Genomic DNA, 14,836 nt, shown 5'->3' with positions numbered 1-14,836 from the left:
TGTCCGACTGTAGGATCGTCACTGTTCTCCCCAGCTGAAAGTGAATGTTTCATATACAAATTGTGTATAAATTGAAAACTTCTGTCTGATTCTCTGAGGCATATTGGAACATAGGAACATAGGAGCAGCAGTAGGCCATTCAGCCCATCATTCAATATGATCATGGCTGATCATCCACTTCAGTGCCTTTTTCCCACACTATCCTCATATCCCCTAATGTCATTTGTATTTAGAAATCTGTCAATCTCTGCTTTAAACATACTCAATGACTGAGCTTCCACAGCCTGGGGTAGAGAATTCCAAAGAATCACAACCCTCTGAGTAAAGAAATGTCTCCTCATCTCTGTTCTAAGTGGCTTCCCCCTTATTTTGAAATTGTGTGCCCTGGTTCTAGACTCCCCAACCAGGGGAAACATCTTACCTGCATCCACCCTGTCTATCCCTTTAAGTATTTTATAGGTTTCAATGAGATCACCTCTCATTCTTTCAAACTCTAGAGAATATAGACCCAGTTTCCCAAATCTCTCTTCATAGGACAGTCCCGCCAGCCCGGGAACAAGTCTGGTGAACCTTCATTGCACTCCCTCTATGGCAATAATATCCTTCCTAAGGTAACTGCACACTGTACTCCAAATATGGTCTAACCAAGGTTCTATACAATTGAAGCAAGACTTCACGACTCCTGTACTCAAATCCTCTTGCAATAAAGGCTAACATTCCAATAGCCTTCCTAATTGCTTGCTGCACCTGCATGTAAGCTTTCAGTGACTTATTGACAAGGACACCCAGGTCCCTTTGAACATCTACACTTTCTAAACTCTTACCATTTAAGGAATACTCTGCACATCTGTTCCTCCTACCAAAGTGGATAACCTATTGGGCAGATTTTACTTATACATAGGCATAAAGAATCACCAGGGGTCACACATAGATAGAAACTGGGCAGGAGGAATGGCATGCTTATTAAATTAAATGGATAGAAAATTGGTTGGTCCTATAATGAGCATGTGATCAATCTCACCAGCTTTTCTTCAATTTACTGTGTGCAGGCTATCTTTAATGCTCAAGCATAAGAGGAAAATCTGCCCTAACTTTCTCTAATGTACAATGATGTTAATGACTTTTTATAATTCCAATTATTATTTGCCTACCTCCAGGAAAATTGCATCCTATTCCAACAATAGCTATTTCTTCATCTTTTTCCCCCATCTTTCACCGTTCACATCTATTGGTAAAAAGAGAACACAGCAAAATTATAACTGTTTCAAATAATAACTTGTTTATCAGGCTTTAGAGAGCACGCTTGCCCTTCCTGCCTCCAAATTAAGGGGCTGAATTTTATTCTCCGTTTTAAGGGGTTTTTTTGGTGGGGGGAGACGGGGAATTGGCACAGAGTCATCTGCCACACAACCCACTTGTTGATTTTGTCGATTTCCAATCTTTTTGGAGGCGGCAAAGTTCTGTGGCAGCACCTCAGCCACAACACGATGGGATCGTAATTTAAATCTGTTACATACTATTTTGCATGAATTTGTATCTAATTCGCTGTGATCCTACCAGGTGTTCACAATCTTATGCATGACGTGCAGCACTCACGTGCCTTCACTTTCCCATCTTTGAAAAGCTGGTGCCACCGAGGCAAGAGTCATCAGTGCCTGTACAGGTTAGGTAATTTATCCATTGTTATCTTGTGGAATTTGTTTTCACATTGGACATTGCTGCCGAGCTCAATCTGCAGATGTGAGGGAAGGTTGGAACTCTGCAAATGGATACTGTTGGGGGGGGGGGGGGTTTAAGGAGGGAACTCTGCAAGTGTGTACTGTTTGAGGGGGAGGGTAGAACTCTGCAAGTGGGTACTGTAGGGGGGAAGGAAGGAACTCTGCAATCCAAAATCAGGTGACTCTGTTAACAGTGTTGCTATTGCTGAGCCCACCACGTGATTAAGGGGGACGGCCGCCATCATTATGCTAAATGGCCACCCGCCACGCAATCACTGCGGCGTGGCCGCTAACGTCACAGGCAGAACCGCCACCATTTTGCACACCCACAACTGCAATTAAATCCGTCCCAAGGTATGTAAGAAAGACTTAATCATTGAGCCATAGAATGGTTACAGCAGTAAAGAAAGCCATTCGGCCTGTTGAGTCCATGCCACCTCTCTGCAAGAGCAATTTAGCTGGTCCCACTCCCCTGCCATTTCCCTGTAAGCCCACAATTTTTTTTATTTTCAGATGCTTATCCAATTCCCTTTTGAAAGCCAGTACGTTCCAGATCCTAACCATCCACTGTGTAGAAAAAAATTTCTTATGTTATTTTTGGTTCTCTTGTCAATCACCATAAATCAATATCCTTTGGTTCTTGATCCCTCCACCAATGGGAACAGTTTCTCTCTATCTACTCTGTCTAGACCCATCGTGAATTTTAGGCACTACAGTGCTCTTAGAGCTCCAAAATGGTGTCTGTGGTGCACACTGGCAACTCGGGTGGCAAATCGAGTTGGATGCCATACTGAACATCTACCAGAAGTACGCAGAGCAAACAGATTATGATATTAATCAGCATGCAATGTTGATTTGATGCCAGCAGTGCCATTTGGAACTCAATGCTCCAGCTAAAGCCGTCTCTTAATCTCGCATTCCTAGCAGCAGGAAGAACCTCCACCACCAGAGCTATTTAAAAGGATCATCAAACTACTTGCAGGTTAGTTGTTGGCTGATTTCTGCTGGCATTGCTTTCTATAGTTGTTTCAAAAGTCTACAGGGAGAGGTGTGGCAGATACTGAAGGAGCTTTCGCTGACAGAATCACAGAATCACAGAACTGTTACAGCGCAGAAGGAGGCCATTCGACCCATCGTGTCTGCACCAGCTCTCTGAATGAGCATTCAACGTAGTGCCACTCCCTGCCTTCTCCCCGTTACCTGCGCATTCTTCCTTTTCATGTAACAGTGTGAGCCTCCAACACACTCTCAGGCAGCGCATTCCAGACCTTAACTATTCGCTGCATGAAAAAGTTTTTCCTCATATAATAGATTATAAAAGCAAAATACTGCAGATGCTGGAAATCTGAAATAAAAACAAGAAATGCTGGAAATACTCATCAGGTCTGGCAGCATCTGTGGAGAGAGAAGCAGAGTTAACATTTCAGGTCAGTGACCCTTCATCAGAACTGGCAGAGGCTAGAAATGTAATAGGTTTTAAGCAAGTAAAACGCGGGTGGGGCAAGAGATAACAAAAGAGAAGGTGTAGATAGGACAAGATCACAGAGAATAACTGACCAGAAGGTCATGGAGCAAAGGCAAATGGTATGTTAATGGTGTGTTGAAAGACAGAGCATTAGTGCAAAGAGGGTGTTAATAGACAGAAAAATGATCAGCCCTGGCCCAAAGCACAAACATGAAAAAAAACAATGGGCAGGCACAAGGTAAGTAAAAAGAATGCTGAAACAAACTAAAATAAAATAAAAAGATAAAAGAAAAAAAACTGAAATAAAAAGGTGGGCCCGTCATGCTCTGAAATTATTGAACTGTTTGTTGAAGTTTTTCCTCATGTCGCTTTTGCCTCTTATACCGAATACTTTAACTTTGTGCCCTCTTGTTCTTGATCCTTTCATGAGTGGGAACAATTTCTCCCTATCTACTCTGTCCAGACCTGTCATGATTTTAAATACCTCTATCAAATCTCCTTTCAGCCTTCTCTTCAAGGAAAATAGTCCTAACTTCTCCAATCTATCTTCATAACTGAAGATCCTCATACCTGGAATCATCCTTGTGAATCTTTTCTTCACCCTTTCTAACACCTTCACATCCTTTCTAAAGTGTGGCACCATAAACTTCTTGCTCTTGTACTCGATGCCTCTATTAATAAAGCCAAGTATATTGTCTGCTTTATTAACCGCTCAACCTGTCCTGCCACTTTCAATGACTTATGCACATACACACCCAGATTCCTCTGCTCCTCCACCCTCTTTAGAATTGTACTCTTTATTTTATATTGTCTTTCCATGTTCTTCCTACCAAAATTAATCACCTCACATTTCTCTGCATTGAACTTCATCTGCCACCTGTCCACCCATTCCACCAACCTGTCTATGTCCTTTTGAAGTTCTACACTATCCTACTCACAGTTCACGATGCTTCCAAGTTTTGTATCATCGGCAAACTTTGAAATTGTGCCTATACACCAAGATCTAGGTCATTAATATATATCAGGAAAAGCAAGGGTCCCAACACTGAGCCCTGGGGAACTCCACTACAAACTTTCCTCCAGCCCAAAAAACATCCATTAACCACTACTCTTTATTTCCTGTCACTCAGCCAATTCCGTATCCATGTTGCTACTGTCCCGTTTATTCCATGAACTATAACTTTGCTCACAAGTCTGTTCTGTGGCACTGTATCAAACGCCTTTTGAAAGTCCATGTACACCAGATCAACAGCATTGCCCTCATCAACCCTTTCTGTTATTCGTCAAAAAATTCCGGCAAGTGAGTTAAACATGCTTTTCCCTCGAGAAATCCATGCTGGCTTTCTTTAATTAACCTGCATGTGTCCATGTGACAATTAATTTTGTTTCAAATTAATCTTTATAGAAGTTTCCCCGCCACAGAAGTTAAACTGACTGGCCTGTAGTGGCCTTTTTCGAACAAGGGTGTAATGTTTGCAATTATCCAGTCCTCTGGCACCACCCCCAAATCTAAGGAAAACTGAAAAATTATGGCTAGTGCCTCTGCGATTTCCTCCCTCACTTCCCTCAATATCCTTAATACATCTCATCCAGTCCTGGAGCCTTATCCACTTTAAGTACAGACAATCTATCAAACACTGCCTCCTTATCGATTTTAAACCATTCTAGTGTCTGAATTGCCTCCTCTTTCACCATTGCTTGGGTTGCATCTTCTTCCTTTGTAAAGACCGATGCAAAGTATTCATTTAATACCTCAGCTATGTCCTTTGCCGCCATGCGCAAATCCCCTTGTTGGTCCCTAATTGGCCCCACTCCTCTTTTTATTACCTTTTTACTATGCAAATGTCCACCGGGGAGGCAGTGGCGTACTGGTATTGTCACTGGACTAGTAACCCAGAGACCCAGGTATTGCTCTGGGGACATGGGTTCAAATCCCACCACAGCAGAAGGTGGAATTTGAATTCAATTAATAAATCTGGAATTTAAAGCTAGTCTAATGATGGCCATGAAACATGCCCAGCAATCAGCAAGGTGAGCCTGTGTCAATGAATTAAAGATGCAAAGATTGCAAAATGGCTGATTTCACGGAGGGCCTGAGGTTTCATGGTCCGTGAAGCATTTTTCATGGCCGTAAATTTGATGGGACCTAATCATCACAAACATCAACTCATTTTCTAATAACCTAGATCATCCAGTAAATGTTTATTTTTTATCATGATTTCCATGAATCAATTATTATTAATGCTAATAAGAGGCAGAAATGTTTTCAAATAATAAACTATGACCTGCATTTATAAAGAAGTTCATCAGAAATTATGGTTCTTACCTCATATTCTACTCTATCTCTGCTTTCTCTGGTTCAGTTTCAGAACAGTGCCATGATTTATCTCATAGAGTTCCACATATGTAATTTCACAAGAGGAAATGCATAGTTTTTGACAGTTATCAACTGAGGAAAATCTAATTGGTTAAATTGATCACTTGTTTAGTTTAATAATTAAAGCAGAATAAGTTTTCAGTGGAAAAAGCCTGAAGGGATCAATCAGTGCACTTTATAGAGTGTCATGTATAAAAATCAAAAGGTTGTTTTCAGATAAAAGTATTAATAATTTGTGCAAATTGTATCAATGGACCAGAATTTACATAATAGCTTCAAGAGGGTGATGCAATGCAATGATAGTTGGTGACTTTCTGGGCTCTAAACTGTTATAATTCTATGGATACTAAATCATTTAAAATTAATGTGACTTTTATTTCAGGCCACAAGAAATGAAATGATTTTTATTTCACTGTGCATTTACTGTTAAAAAGCTGTCCAATAAATCAGTGTAGTGTTAGTGTTTCTTTTGGTAAAATCTACTACTCCCTTAAGCTAAGACAGAAATTCTGCCACCCTCTTTTTCAGTGACTCCACTTGAAGATCCTGGAGGTTTGGTTGTTACCAGAAGTCATGTAATTACTGGTTTTAAATTTGTGCCCTAAACAATTATCATCATTGTGCCAGACATCAGCCTGAGGGAAAAAAAGTATTTGAAACATCAACGTAAATCACAAATATTGATTTTGTAACTTCAATTTAGAACGTTAAAATTAAATTTAGTGGAATTTCTTTTCTACACACAATTGAATGTAAATTGTTTGGATAAATATAGTTATAAATTCTTGAGTATTCAGACTCCAAAAATACTTCACTGACTGAAGTGGAAACAATTTTTAAATCAAATGTTGCCAGTGTTTGAAAGCAGTATTTTATTTCTCTTTTGTTAAAAAAAGGTCAAGAAATTAATTCACGTAGCAGCGCATTGCAGGCCTGCTTTGCTTCCCCGAAGCCATTACCTGCGTAACCCACGTGGCAATCTTCATTGATATGGGTGCATGCAGCTACATCCCCTGTGTGTGTCGGAACATGTTGAATTGCCGTTATTCTGAAGCTAGAATTCCAAATTTAAACAACGCAAGTCCTGATAATGCCTGTAATAAATGAAAACAAAATACTGAAGATGCTGAAAATCTGAAATAAAAACAAGAAATGCTGGAAATACTCAACAGGTATCTGTGGGAAGAGAAGCAGAGTTAACGTTTCAAGTCAGTGACCTTTCATCAGAACCGGCAACGGTTAGAAATGTAATAGGTTTTAAACAAATAAAGCAGGGGTGGGGCAAGAGATAACATTCTCTGTGACTCTGCCCCACCAACACTTTCCCTTTTGTCCTTTACCCCTGGCCTGCTTGCAGCCCACTTGTGCCCGGTGACTCAGCATGTGCTCATAACAGCTCGATGCTAGCCTCCAGGTAGCAGTAGTACCAGTGTCTGAGTGTCATCACTGTTATGCTGTTGCTCTCTCCCTTCCTCCTTGGGCTGCTGTGGCTTTGCAGGTGGCAGTTCTTGAGTGTCTGAAAGCAGCCAAGCGTTTTCATTACAGCAATCTTTTTTTATCCACCTTTCTTTTAAGAGGCAGCCTGCCTTTAAGAAAAAGCAGGCTGCTTGTGCCACACAGCCTGTAAGCAATGCTGCCAGCACCTCCTGCTGTGTGCAGAGCTCTCCAGCAATGTTGAGATGAGCTGAGCAGTGCTGGAGGCACATGAACTTGTGCAGAAATGATTCAGATGAAGTTTATAGGTGAATTTTGTGTATTACCCACCTCAATTTGAACAGGCACAGGCATGCCACTAATTGCAGCCGCAATGCCCAAAAATTGGTTTACATGAATTTTGCACCCATTAACTTGAATTACATGAAATAACTTAGCCAAACCAAAGATGAAAATGTCAAAAAATACATGAAGTAAATTTTTGACACATGGCCAGAAATCTGGTGGCACGATCACCCATAATAGAGCTCAACCAATTCTCAATCCATTGAAATCAGTGGATACAGAGTTGGACAGGGTCTATAACAAGTGGGTGATCTGCTCCAACAGATTACTGCCCATGTGGTGAAAATGAAAATTCACCTGTTTCAACCACCAAAAAAACATTAAATCATTTTGAGCTTCTAATAACCTACAAAATTCAGAAAACTTCCCTTTTTTGAAAAAAAACCTAACACAATTAGTAGTAATACTAATGATTTATGGAAGCTAGAGGCACAAATGTTTTCAAATAATAAAGTTAGACCTGCATTTATGTGGAAGTTCATCAGAAATTATGGTTCTTACCTTATATTCCACACTATCTCTGCTCTCTCTGGTTCAGTTTGAGAACAGTGCAGTGATTTATTTCACAGAGTTCCACATACATTATTTCACAAGAGGAAGTACATGTTTTTGACACTTATAATCTGGGGAAATTCTAAGTGGTTAAATTGCTCAATTGTTTATTTTAAAGATTAATGCTTAACAATTCTAGTTAAAAGATCAGTCTGTGCATGTTGTATTGTGAAAGGTTGTTTCTGGCTGCAAATCAAAATAACCTGTGCAAAATTATGTCAATTGATCAGAATTTACATTATGGTCTTGGTCGGTGGTGAAATGCTATGACAATTGGCCTCTTTCTGGGCTCAAAACTACTAAGTTTCTATAGATATTAAATTATTTAAAATACACTATTTAAAATTAATTTAACTTTTATTCCAAATCAAATAAAATGAAATGATTTTTATTTCACTGTACATTTATGAGAAAGAAGCTGTCCAATGTATCAATATAGTTTTAGTTGGGTTTTTTGCATAAAATATACTGCTCCCTTAAGAGGAGACAGAAATTCTGCTACCCTCTTTTTCTCAATAATCCTGGAGGTTTGCTTGTTACCAAAAGTCATGTAATCACCAGTTTTAAAATTGTGACCTAAACAATTGTAAACATTGTACCAAACATCAGCATGGGAAAAATGTAATTGAAATATAAATGCAAATCATAAATGCTGAATGGATGACTTCTTAACTTGGATTCATTTAAACATTTGAAATCAAATTTAGTACAATTACTTCTCCTCAGGTGTGAATTGCTTGGATTTTTATAAATAAAAATTCTGGGCTCTGAAAAACATTGTTGACTGAAGTGGAAACACTTTTTAAATCAAATTTGCCAGTGACTGAAGACTGCATTTTATTTCTCTTTTAAGTCAAATTAAACATTTTAATTTAAGTCAGAATCCCACATATGACATTGATATTTAAGTAATAAAGTAATTCCTGAAAATAAGGAAAATGTATTATCGATTTTATTTTAAAATTACTGTTCTTACGTCATATTCTAAGCCATCTTGGGTGTTGCTTGTGAGAACTTTGAAATGTTCTCTGATATCGATTTTCCACGTAAATCTTATGACAACAAAGCAATTCGTTTTTAGGCAGTTAAGATAAGGATATTCTAAATGGTAAACTGTGCAACATTTCAGTTTATTCATCAATACAAAGTATTCTTCCAGTTCAAAGGTGCTACAAGATTATTCAAGTACACTGAATAATAAAAACATAAAATGCTGGAAATACTCAGCAGGTCTGGCAGTGTCTGTGGAGAGACAAACACAGGTAAAACAGGGTTAACCTTTCAGATCGATGGCCTTTCATCAGAACTGGAAAATGTTAGAAATGTAACAGATTTTAAGCAAGTACAGAGGCAGGGAAAGGGGAAAGGGAGGAAAGAACAAAAGGGAAAGTCTGTGTAAGGGAGAAAAGGCAGGAGAGATAAAATGACAAGAGGGATGATGCTGCAAGGCAAAAATATGATACGTAAAGAAACAAATGATGGATCTAGAGTAGATTTAACTGGCAACAGAAGAACTATTTGCAACACCTGCTATCCAAAAAAATGGGAGCAGTGGTTATGATCTGAAATCATGTAACTTCACGTTGACTCGAAAGATGAGGTGCTGTAGCTTGAGCTTCCATTTTCAATGAGTTCATTTAAGTTGATGCAACATAAATGAGATGCATGGAGTCCAGGGGCTGAAACGTACCAGCCCCTCGATGCCATGGGTCGTGGTGGGGAGGCACATAAAATGCTAGCGGGAGTGGCCCGCCACAACCCATGACGCCGAGAAGGCCCCGCTGGATATTAGCGGCGGCGGCGAGGCCTCAGTGCGGCCCCAATGCCAAATATTTATCATATATATTATAATATCATCCAAATATGTAACTGAGCATTAATAAAATGCAAATTAACTTACCTGCCGACAGCGGCCATCCCACGCCGATTTTACGGCCAACTGGCTGCGACTCGCATGCCTTCAGAAGGAGTTCCGAGCCGAGACATTGCTGGTGAGGGGGGAAGAATAAAATTATCAGGGCAGGGGTGGGGGGGAGGAACAAAATAAGTTTTCTGAGTAGAGGGCAATGAAAAGACCATGGGCGGGGGGGGGGGATGTGGTTTGGGAAAGGGCCACCATCTTGTAATTTATTATAATATAATATCCGTTTAAAAATGTAAATTTTTGCTAAGGGCTTAAAGCCCTTTAAAAATGGCGCCAGTGCCTGTGCAGTGGTGCCGGACGCCTTTGCTGGGGACACGGCAGCCACCCCCTCTTCATCACCAGGGGCAGCCGTTCCGCCCCCTCCACTTAAATCAGCCTCCGCGTGTAACATCGTGCAGGCTGTGCAGCAGGACCTCCATGTCAGAAGCTCGCCACTTTGACAGCATGCTGCCGCGGAGCGCGGCGTGCTGATAAAATACAACCCCAGGTTGTTGAAGATCTCAAACAGGTTTATTACAGCTAGAAATATTATATACAGTACAGAGCTAACTATTTACAGAACGTTACTCTAGGTGTTACAGTTGCAGAGTGACTCTCGCTATGAGTCACATGACTGCATCCTGGTACTTAGCTCATTATCATGCTAAGACCTTAAATGGACATCACTCTAAAGTTAATCATACAACACCATACAGCTTCATTAGAATAGTGTAAGTGGCCAAGGACAGAGATGTCAATAGTTTTGCATTTCTGGTTTGGACATGATAGACTAACATATAAGGTTCTGTTGATATTAGCTCATTTAAAATAATTGCTTCAACTAACAGGGTGATTGAAACAGTGTGGCACAATATTACCACATGTAGATAATGGGCTGAATATTATCAGTGCACGCGCTCTGCGGCAGCATGCTGTGAAAGCAGTAGCCTTCCGACACTGAAGCGCTGCTGCTGAGTCCCCGTGATATTATGCACAGGAGCTCATTTAAATAGAGGGGGCGGAGAGGCTGTCACTGATGGGTAGAGGGGACGGCTGCTGCTTCCCCAGCAATGGCATCCAGTGCCACTGCACAGGCGCCGCACCATTTTTAAAGGGCTTCTAGCCCTGGGGAAAGTCCTGGGGAAAAGTGATGTAAAGAGAGATTTGGGTGTTCAGGTCCATTGTTCCCTGAAGGTGGCAACACAGGTCAATAGAGTAGTCAAGAAGGCATACGGCATGCTTTCCTTCATTGGACGGGGTATTGAGTACAAGAGTTGGCAGGTCATGTTACAGTTGTATAGGACTTTGGTTCGGCCACATTTGGAATACTGCGTGCAGTTCTGGTCGCCACATTACCAAAAGCATGTGGATGCTTTGGAGAGGGTGCAGAGGAGGTTCACCAGGATGTTGCCTGGTATGGAGGGTGACTAGCTATGAAGAGAGGTTGAGTAGATTAGGATTATTTTCATTAGAAAGACGGAGGTTGAGGGGGGACCTGATTGAGGTGTACAAAATCATGAGAGGTATAGACAGGGTGGATAGCAAGAGGCTTTTTCCCAGAGTGGGGGATTCAATTACAAGGGGACACGAGTTCAAAGTGAAAGGGGAAAAGTTCAGGGGGGATATGCGTGGAAAGTTCTTTACGCAGAGGGTGGTGGGTGCATGGAACGCATTGCCAGCGGAGGTGGTAGACGCGGGCACGATAGCGTCTTTTAAGATGTATCTAGACAGATACCTGAATGGGCAGGAAGTAAAGAGATACAGACCCTTAGAAAATAGGCGACAGGTTTAGATAGAGGATTTGGATCGGCGTAGGCTTGGAGGGCCGAAGGGCCTGTTCCTGTGCTGTAATTTTCTTTGTTCTTTGTTCTTCAGTGACATATACATTTTTAAAAGTGCTGGTTTCTGGGAAATAAAAATAAAATTCTAATTCAACTTTAAATCCTGTCTCCCACCACCCAATGGATAATCTATATATAAATTACCCTCTCCCCCCAGAAAAAACTTTAATTGATAACCCGAGCTTCCCCCCTCCCTGAAATTTGTTCTCTTTGAGCCTCAACCCCTTCCCACCATCCCAATAATAACTGTTTTCCCTGCACCCCTCCCGCCCTGATAATTTTATTCCTCCCCCTTCCCACCAGTGTTTCGCCTCAGAACTCCAATGGGGTTCCAAAAGCGTGTGAGTAGTGTTCGGTTAGCCGTAAAATCGGCATGGTAGGGCCTCCGCCATCAGGTAAGTTCATTTGCATCTTATTACTGTTCATTTAAATATTTAGATGAAGGCCCTGCCGCTGAACCGAGACCTCACCATCACCACAAATATCCGGCGGGGCCTTCTCAGCATCGTGGGTCTCGGCGGGCTGCTTCCACTAGCATTTTATGGGCCTCCCTGCCGTGACCCACAGCGTTGAGGGGTTGATAAAATTCACCCAGGGTGTCTCAAGTTTAACAACACTGCTGTTCATTGGAGCCTGTTACACTTTTTTCAACATTTTTCCACAAGATTACCGTTTGAGTACAGTTTTCAGAAACAGCCCAAGTCTCTTGTGAAATAAAGCCTGCATTCTTATTTTCTTGCATGTAACCCAAATGCGACAATTAACTTGTTCTGACACGCTAGATGGTAGAATATAGCACATTGCCAGATCAATGCATACAGGTTCAAAGTAATGGCTGGATTTACTAGAATAATACAAAATGGGAAAAGTATAGGTAAGATACTGTAAAGTAGAAAAATCAAACTTATATTACATGCAAACTTAATTTGAGCTTCACCTACTTCTCTTGGCAAGTTTGTGGGAAGATAGTAGGTAAGTAAAAACTTGAAAAAAGGGAAATTGAAAGTCTGACAAGTAATGCAAAATGCTGGTAAAAATGTTTTGGGATTCTGACTCTTGTGAAGGAGATGTAGAGAATAAATTATGCACACAAATATTCCAAGCTAATTCCAACAGCCATGCCACAGATACATAAACCAGTAAACCACAATTCTGGTTGGAAATTTGCATTGCAATATAAAGCTCGTTGCCTCCTTCTGTGCTGTAATATTTCATTCCATGATTCAGGCAAATAGTGAATTTGAGTAAATGAAACTAATATGATCAGAGGTGAGTTAGAAAGATCAAAATTCTGGTGTTAACAATGCAAAAGTTACAAAAAGAAACATGAGGGGGGCAATGTTAGCTTTCAGTGCTGGCAGAAAATAGGTGGTAGAGGATTGACCACTTATATTTAAATTGCTAACATCTTAACTCCTGCTGTTTCAGGGGATCCATTGCACTTCTCCCAGTGCAGTTTTTCTTTTAAGATTAGGACATTACTTTGTGCATGATCAGCATAGTAATGGATTAAAAACTAGGACATAAGATAATCAAATCTCCAGGACCCGATTGTTTTCACCCCAGAGTATGGTAAGAACTAGATGAGAATTTTTTTTACTCATTCATGGGATGTGGGCGCCGCTGGCCAGGCCAGCATTTATTGCCCCACCCTAATTGCCCTTGAGAAGGTGGTTTTGCGCCACTGCATTAGTCATAATCTTCCAAAGCTGTCTAGAATCAGGAATTGTGCAATTGGATTGGAAAATTGTGAAATGTCACATCATTATTTAAGAAGGGAAGGATTGAGAACCAGGTGACTAAATGACTGTCAGTTTAAACAATCAATTATGAGGAATGTGCTGGAATCTATCATTAGAGGCACTGGAGGTAATTTTAATCCCCAAAAACGGTTGGGTTTGAGTTAGGTGGAATGTTATAATTTTTAAGTTCTCAAACCCAAACCCAAACTGCCTCAAACCCATATAATAAAAGCAAAATACTGTGGATGCTGGAAATCTGAAATAAAAACAGAGAGTACTGGAAATACTCAGCAGGTCTGGTAGCATCTGTAGAGAGAGAAGCAGAGTTAACGTTTCAGGTCCGTGACCTTTCATCAGATGGCGGTGCCGTTCACAATGCCTTCCCGCCTCCCCTGCAATTTTACCAGGGGCGGCGGTGGTGAGAAATGGCCCGCCCGCTCCAGGCCAATCAATGCCCTTAAGTGGTCAATTAACTGCCACTTAAGGGCCTCCTCCTGCAATCGCAGGATTTTACCAGTGGCAGGTAAAGCCTGGTGGCCTCCTTGTGGGCTGTGGGGCACCCTATGCCCACAGAGGGCCGCCCCCCCCCTGAAGCCCTAACCACCCTCACTGAAATATAGTCCCCCTCCCCAACTGACCCCACCTTGCTGGGGTCCAGCTGATAGTCCCCAGCGAGGCCCCAAAACTTACCGCTCTGCTGGGGCCAACGTCCACGATCCTGCTGTTGTCTGGGTGCAGTCCCAGCAGTGGCCACTGCTCCCGGTGGTGCTGCTGGGACTGAGAGTTGCCAGTCTGCTGACTGGCCGGCAACTCTTGGAGGTGGGACTTCCTGCCTCAAAAAGATGGAAGTCCCACCCAAGTCAAATTAAGGGTCTGGTCAGTGTAAAATCTTGGCCCTCCAGGCCTGGCTGAGGTGGGCTCACCCCTGACGTTTGGCCTCCAGCCCAATGTAAAATTCCAGCTGTTAACTCTGCTTCTCTCTCCACTGATGTTGCTAGACCTGCTGAGTATTTCCAGCACTTTCTGCTTCAAACCCACCCACTTGTGGGATGGGCGGCGGGCAACCAACACACTCCCAGGAGAGAGGTACCTCATTTAAATATTTGAGTTTCACGAAATTACTTAATTTCCACATTAATTATCAATTGAACTTGCCACAGAAAGTTAGGGATAGAACTTAACACACCTTTTTCATGGTGAGATTTATGTTCCTGCAACACCACTCAATCTCTCCAGCCCAGAAAGAGAACAATTGAAACTGTGAAGTCTCATTCCTAAAGGTAGTAATTTGTTTTTGGAGATTTTTTTAAATTTAAAATTTATCATGTTTATTTATTTCCTACTTTTCCTTAATTTCTCTTTTTCTCTCTTCATCCAATCTTTCTTTCCTTCTCCCTATTTTTCTTTCCGTACTTGATTTGACTCTAATTCACCCTTTTCAGTGCTCTGTTTCTTAATC

At 41.4% G+C, this 14,836-nt stretch overlaps 1 protein-coding gene across 1 annotated transcript in view; it reads right to left on the bottom strand.

The window, feature by feature from the left end:
* LOC137380120 (phthioceranic/hydroxyphthioceranic acid synthase-like) overlaps window positions 1-7,870 on the bottom strand; it is a 57,034-nt gene extending 49,164 nt beyond the window's left edge. Inside the window, exons 1-3 of the mRNA XM_068051798.1 lie at window positions 7,841-7,870; window positions 6,520-6,654; window positions 1,152-1,225 (exon numbers count right to left, since the gene is read on the bottom strand). Of these exons, the coding sequence (XP_067907899.1) occupies window positions 1,152-1,209 (58 nt within the window). The 5' untranslated portion in view covers window positions 1,210-1,225; window positions 6,520-6,654; window positions 7,841-7,870. The remainder of the gene's footprint in view (window positions 1-1,151; window positions 1,226-6,519; window positions 6,655-7,840) is intronic.
* Between the last annotated feature and the right edge of the window lie 6,966 nt (window positions 7,871-14,836).

This window comes from Heterodontus francisci, chromosome 2 (assembly GCF_036365525.1).
Source record: "Heterodontus francisci isolate sHetFra1 chromosome 2, sHetFra1.hap1, whole genome shotgun sequence".
Lineage (NCBI taxonomy): Eukaryota > Metazoa > Chordata > Chondrichthyes > Heterodontiformes > Heterodontidae > Heterodontus > Heterodontus francisci.
This window is presented reverse-complemented; position numbering and strand designations above follow the sequence as displayed.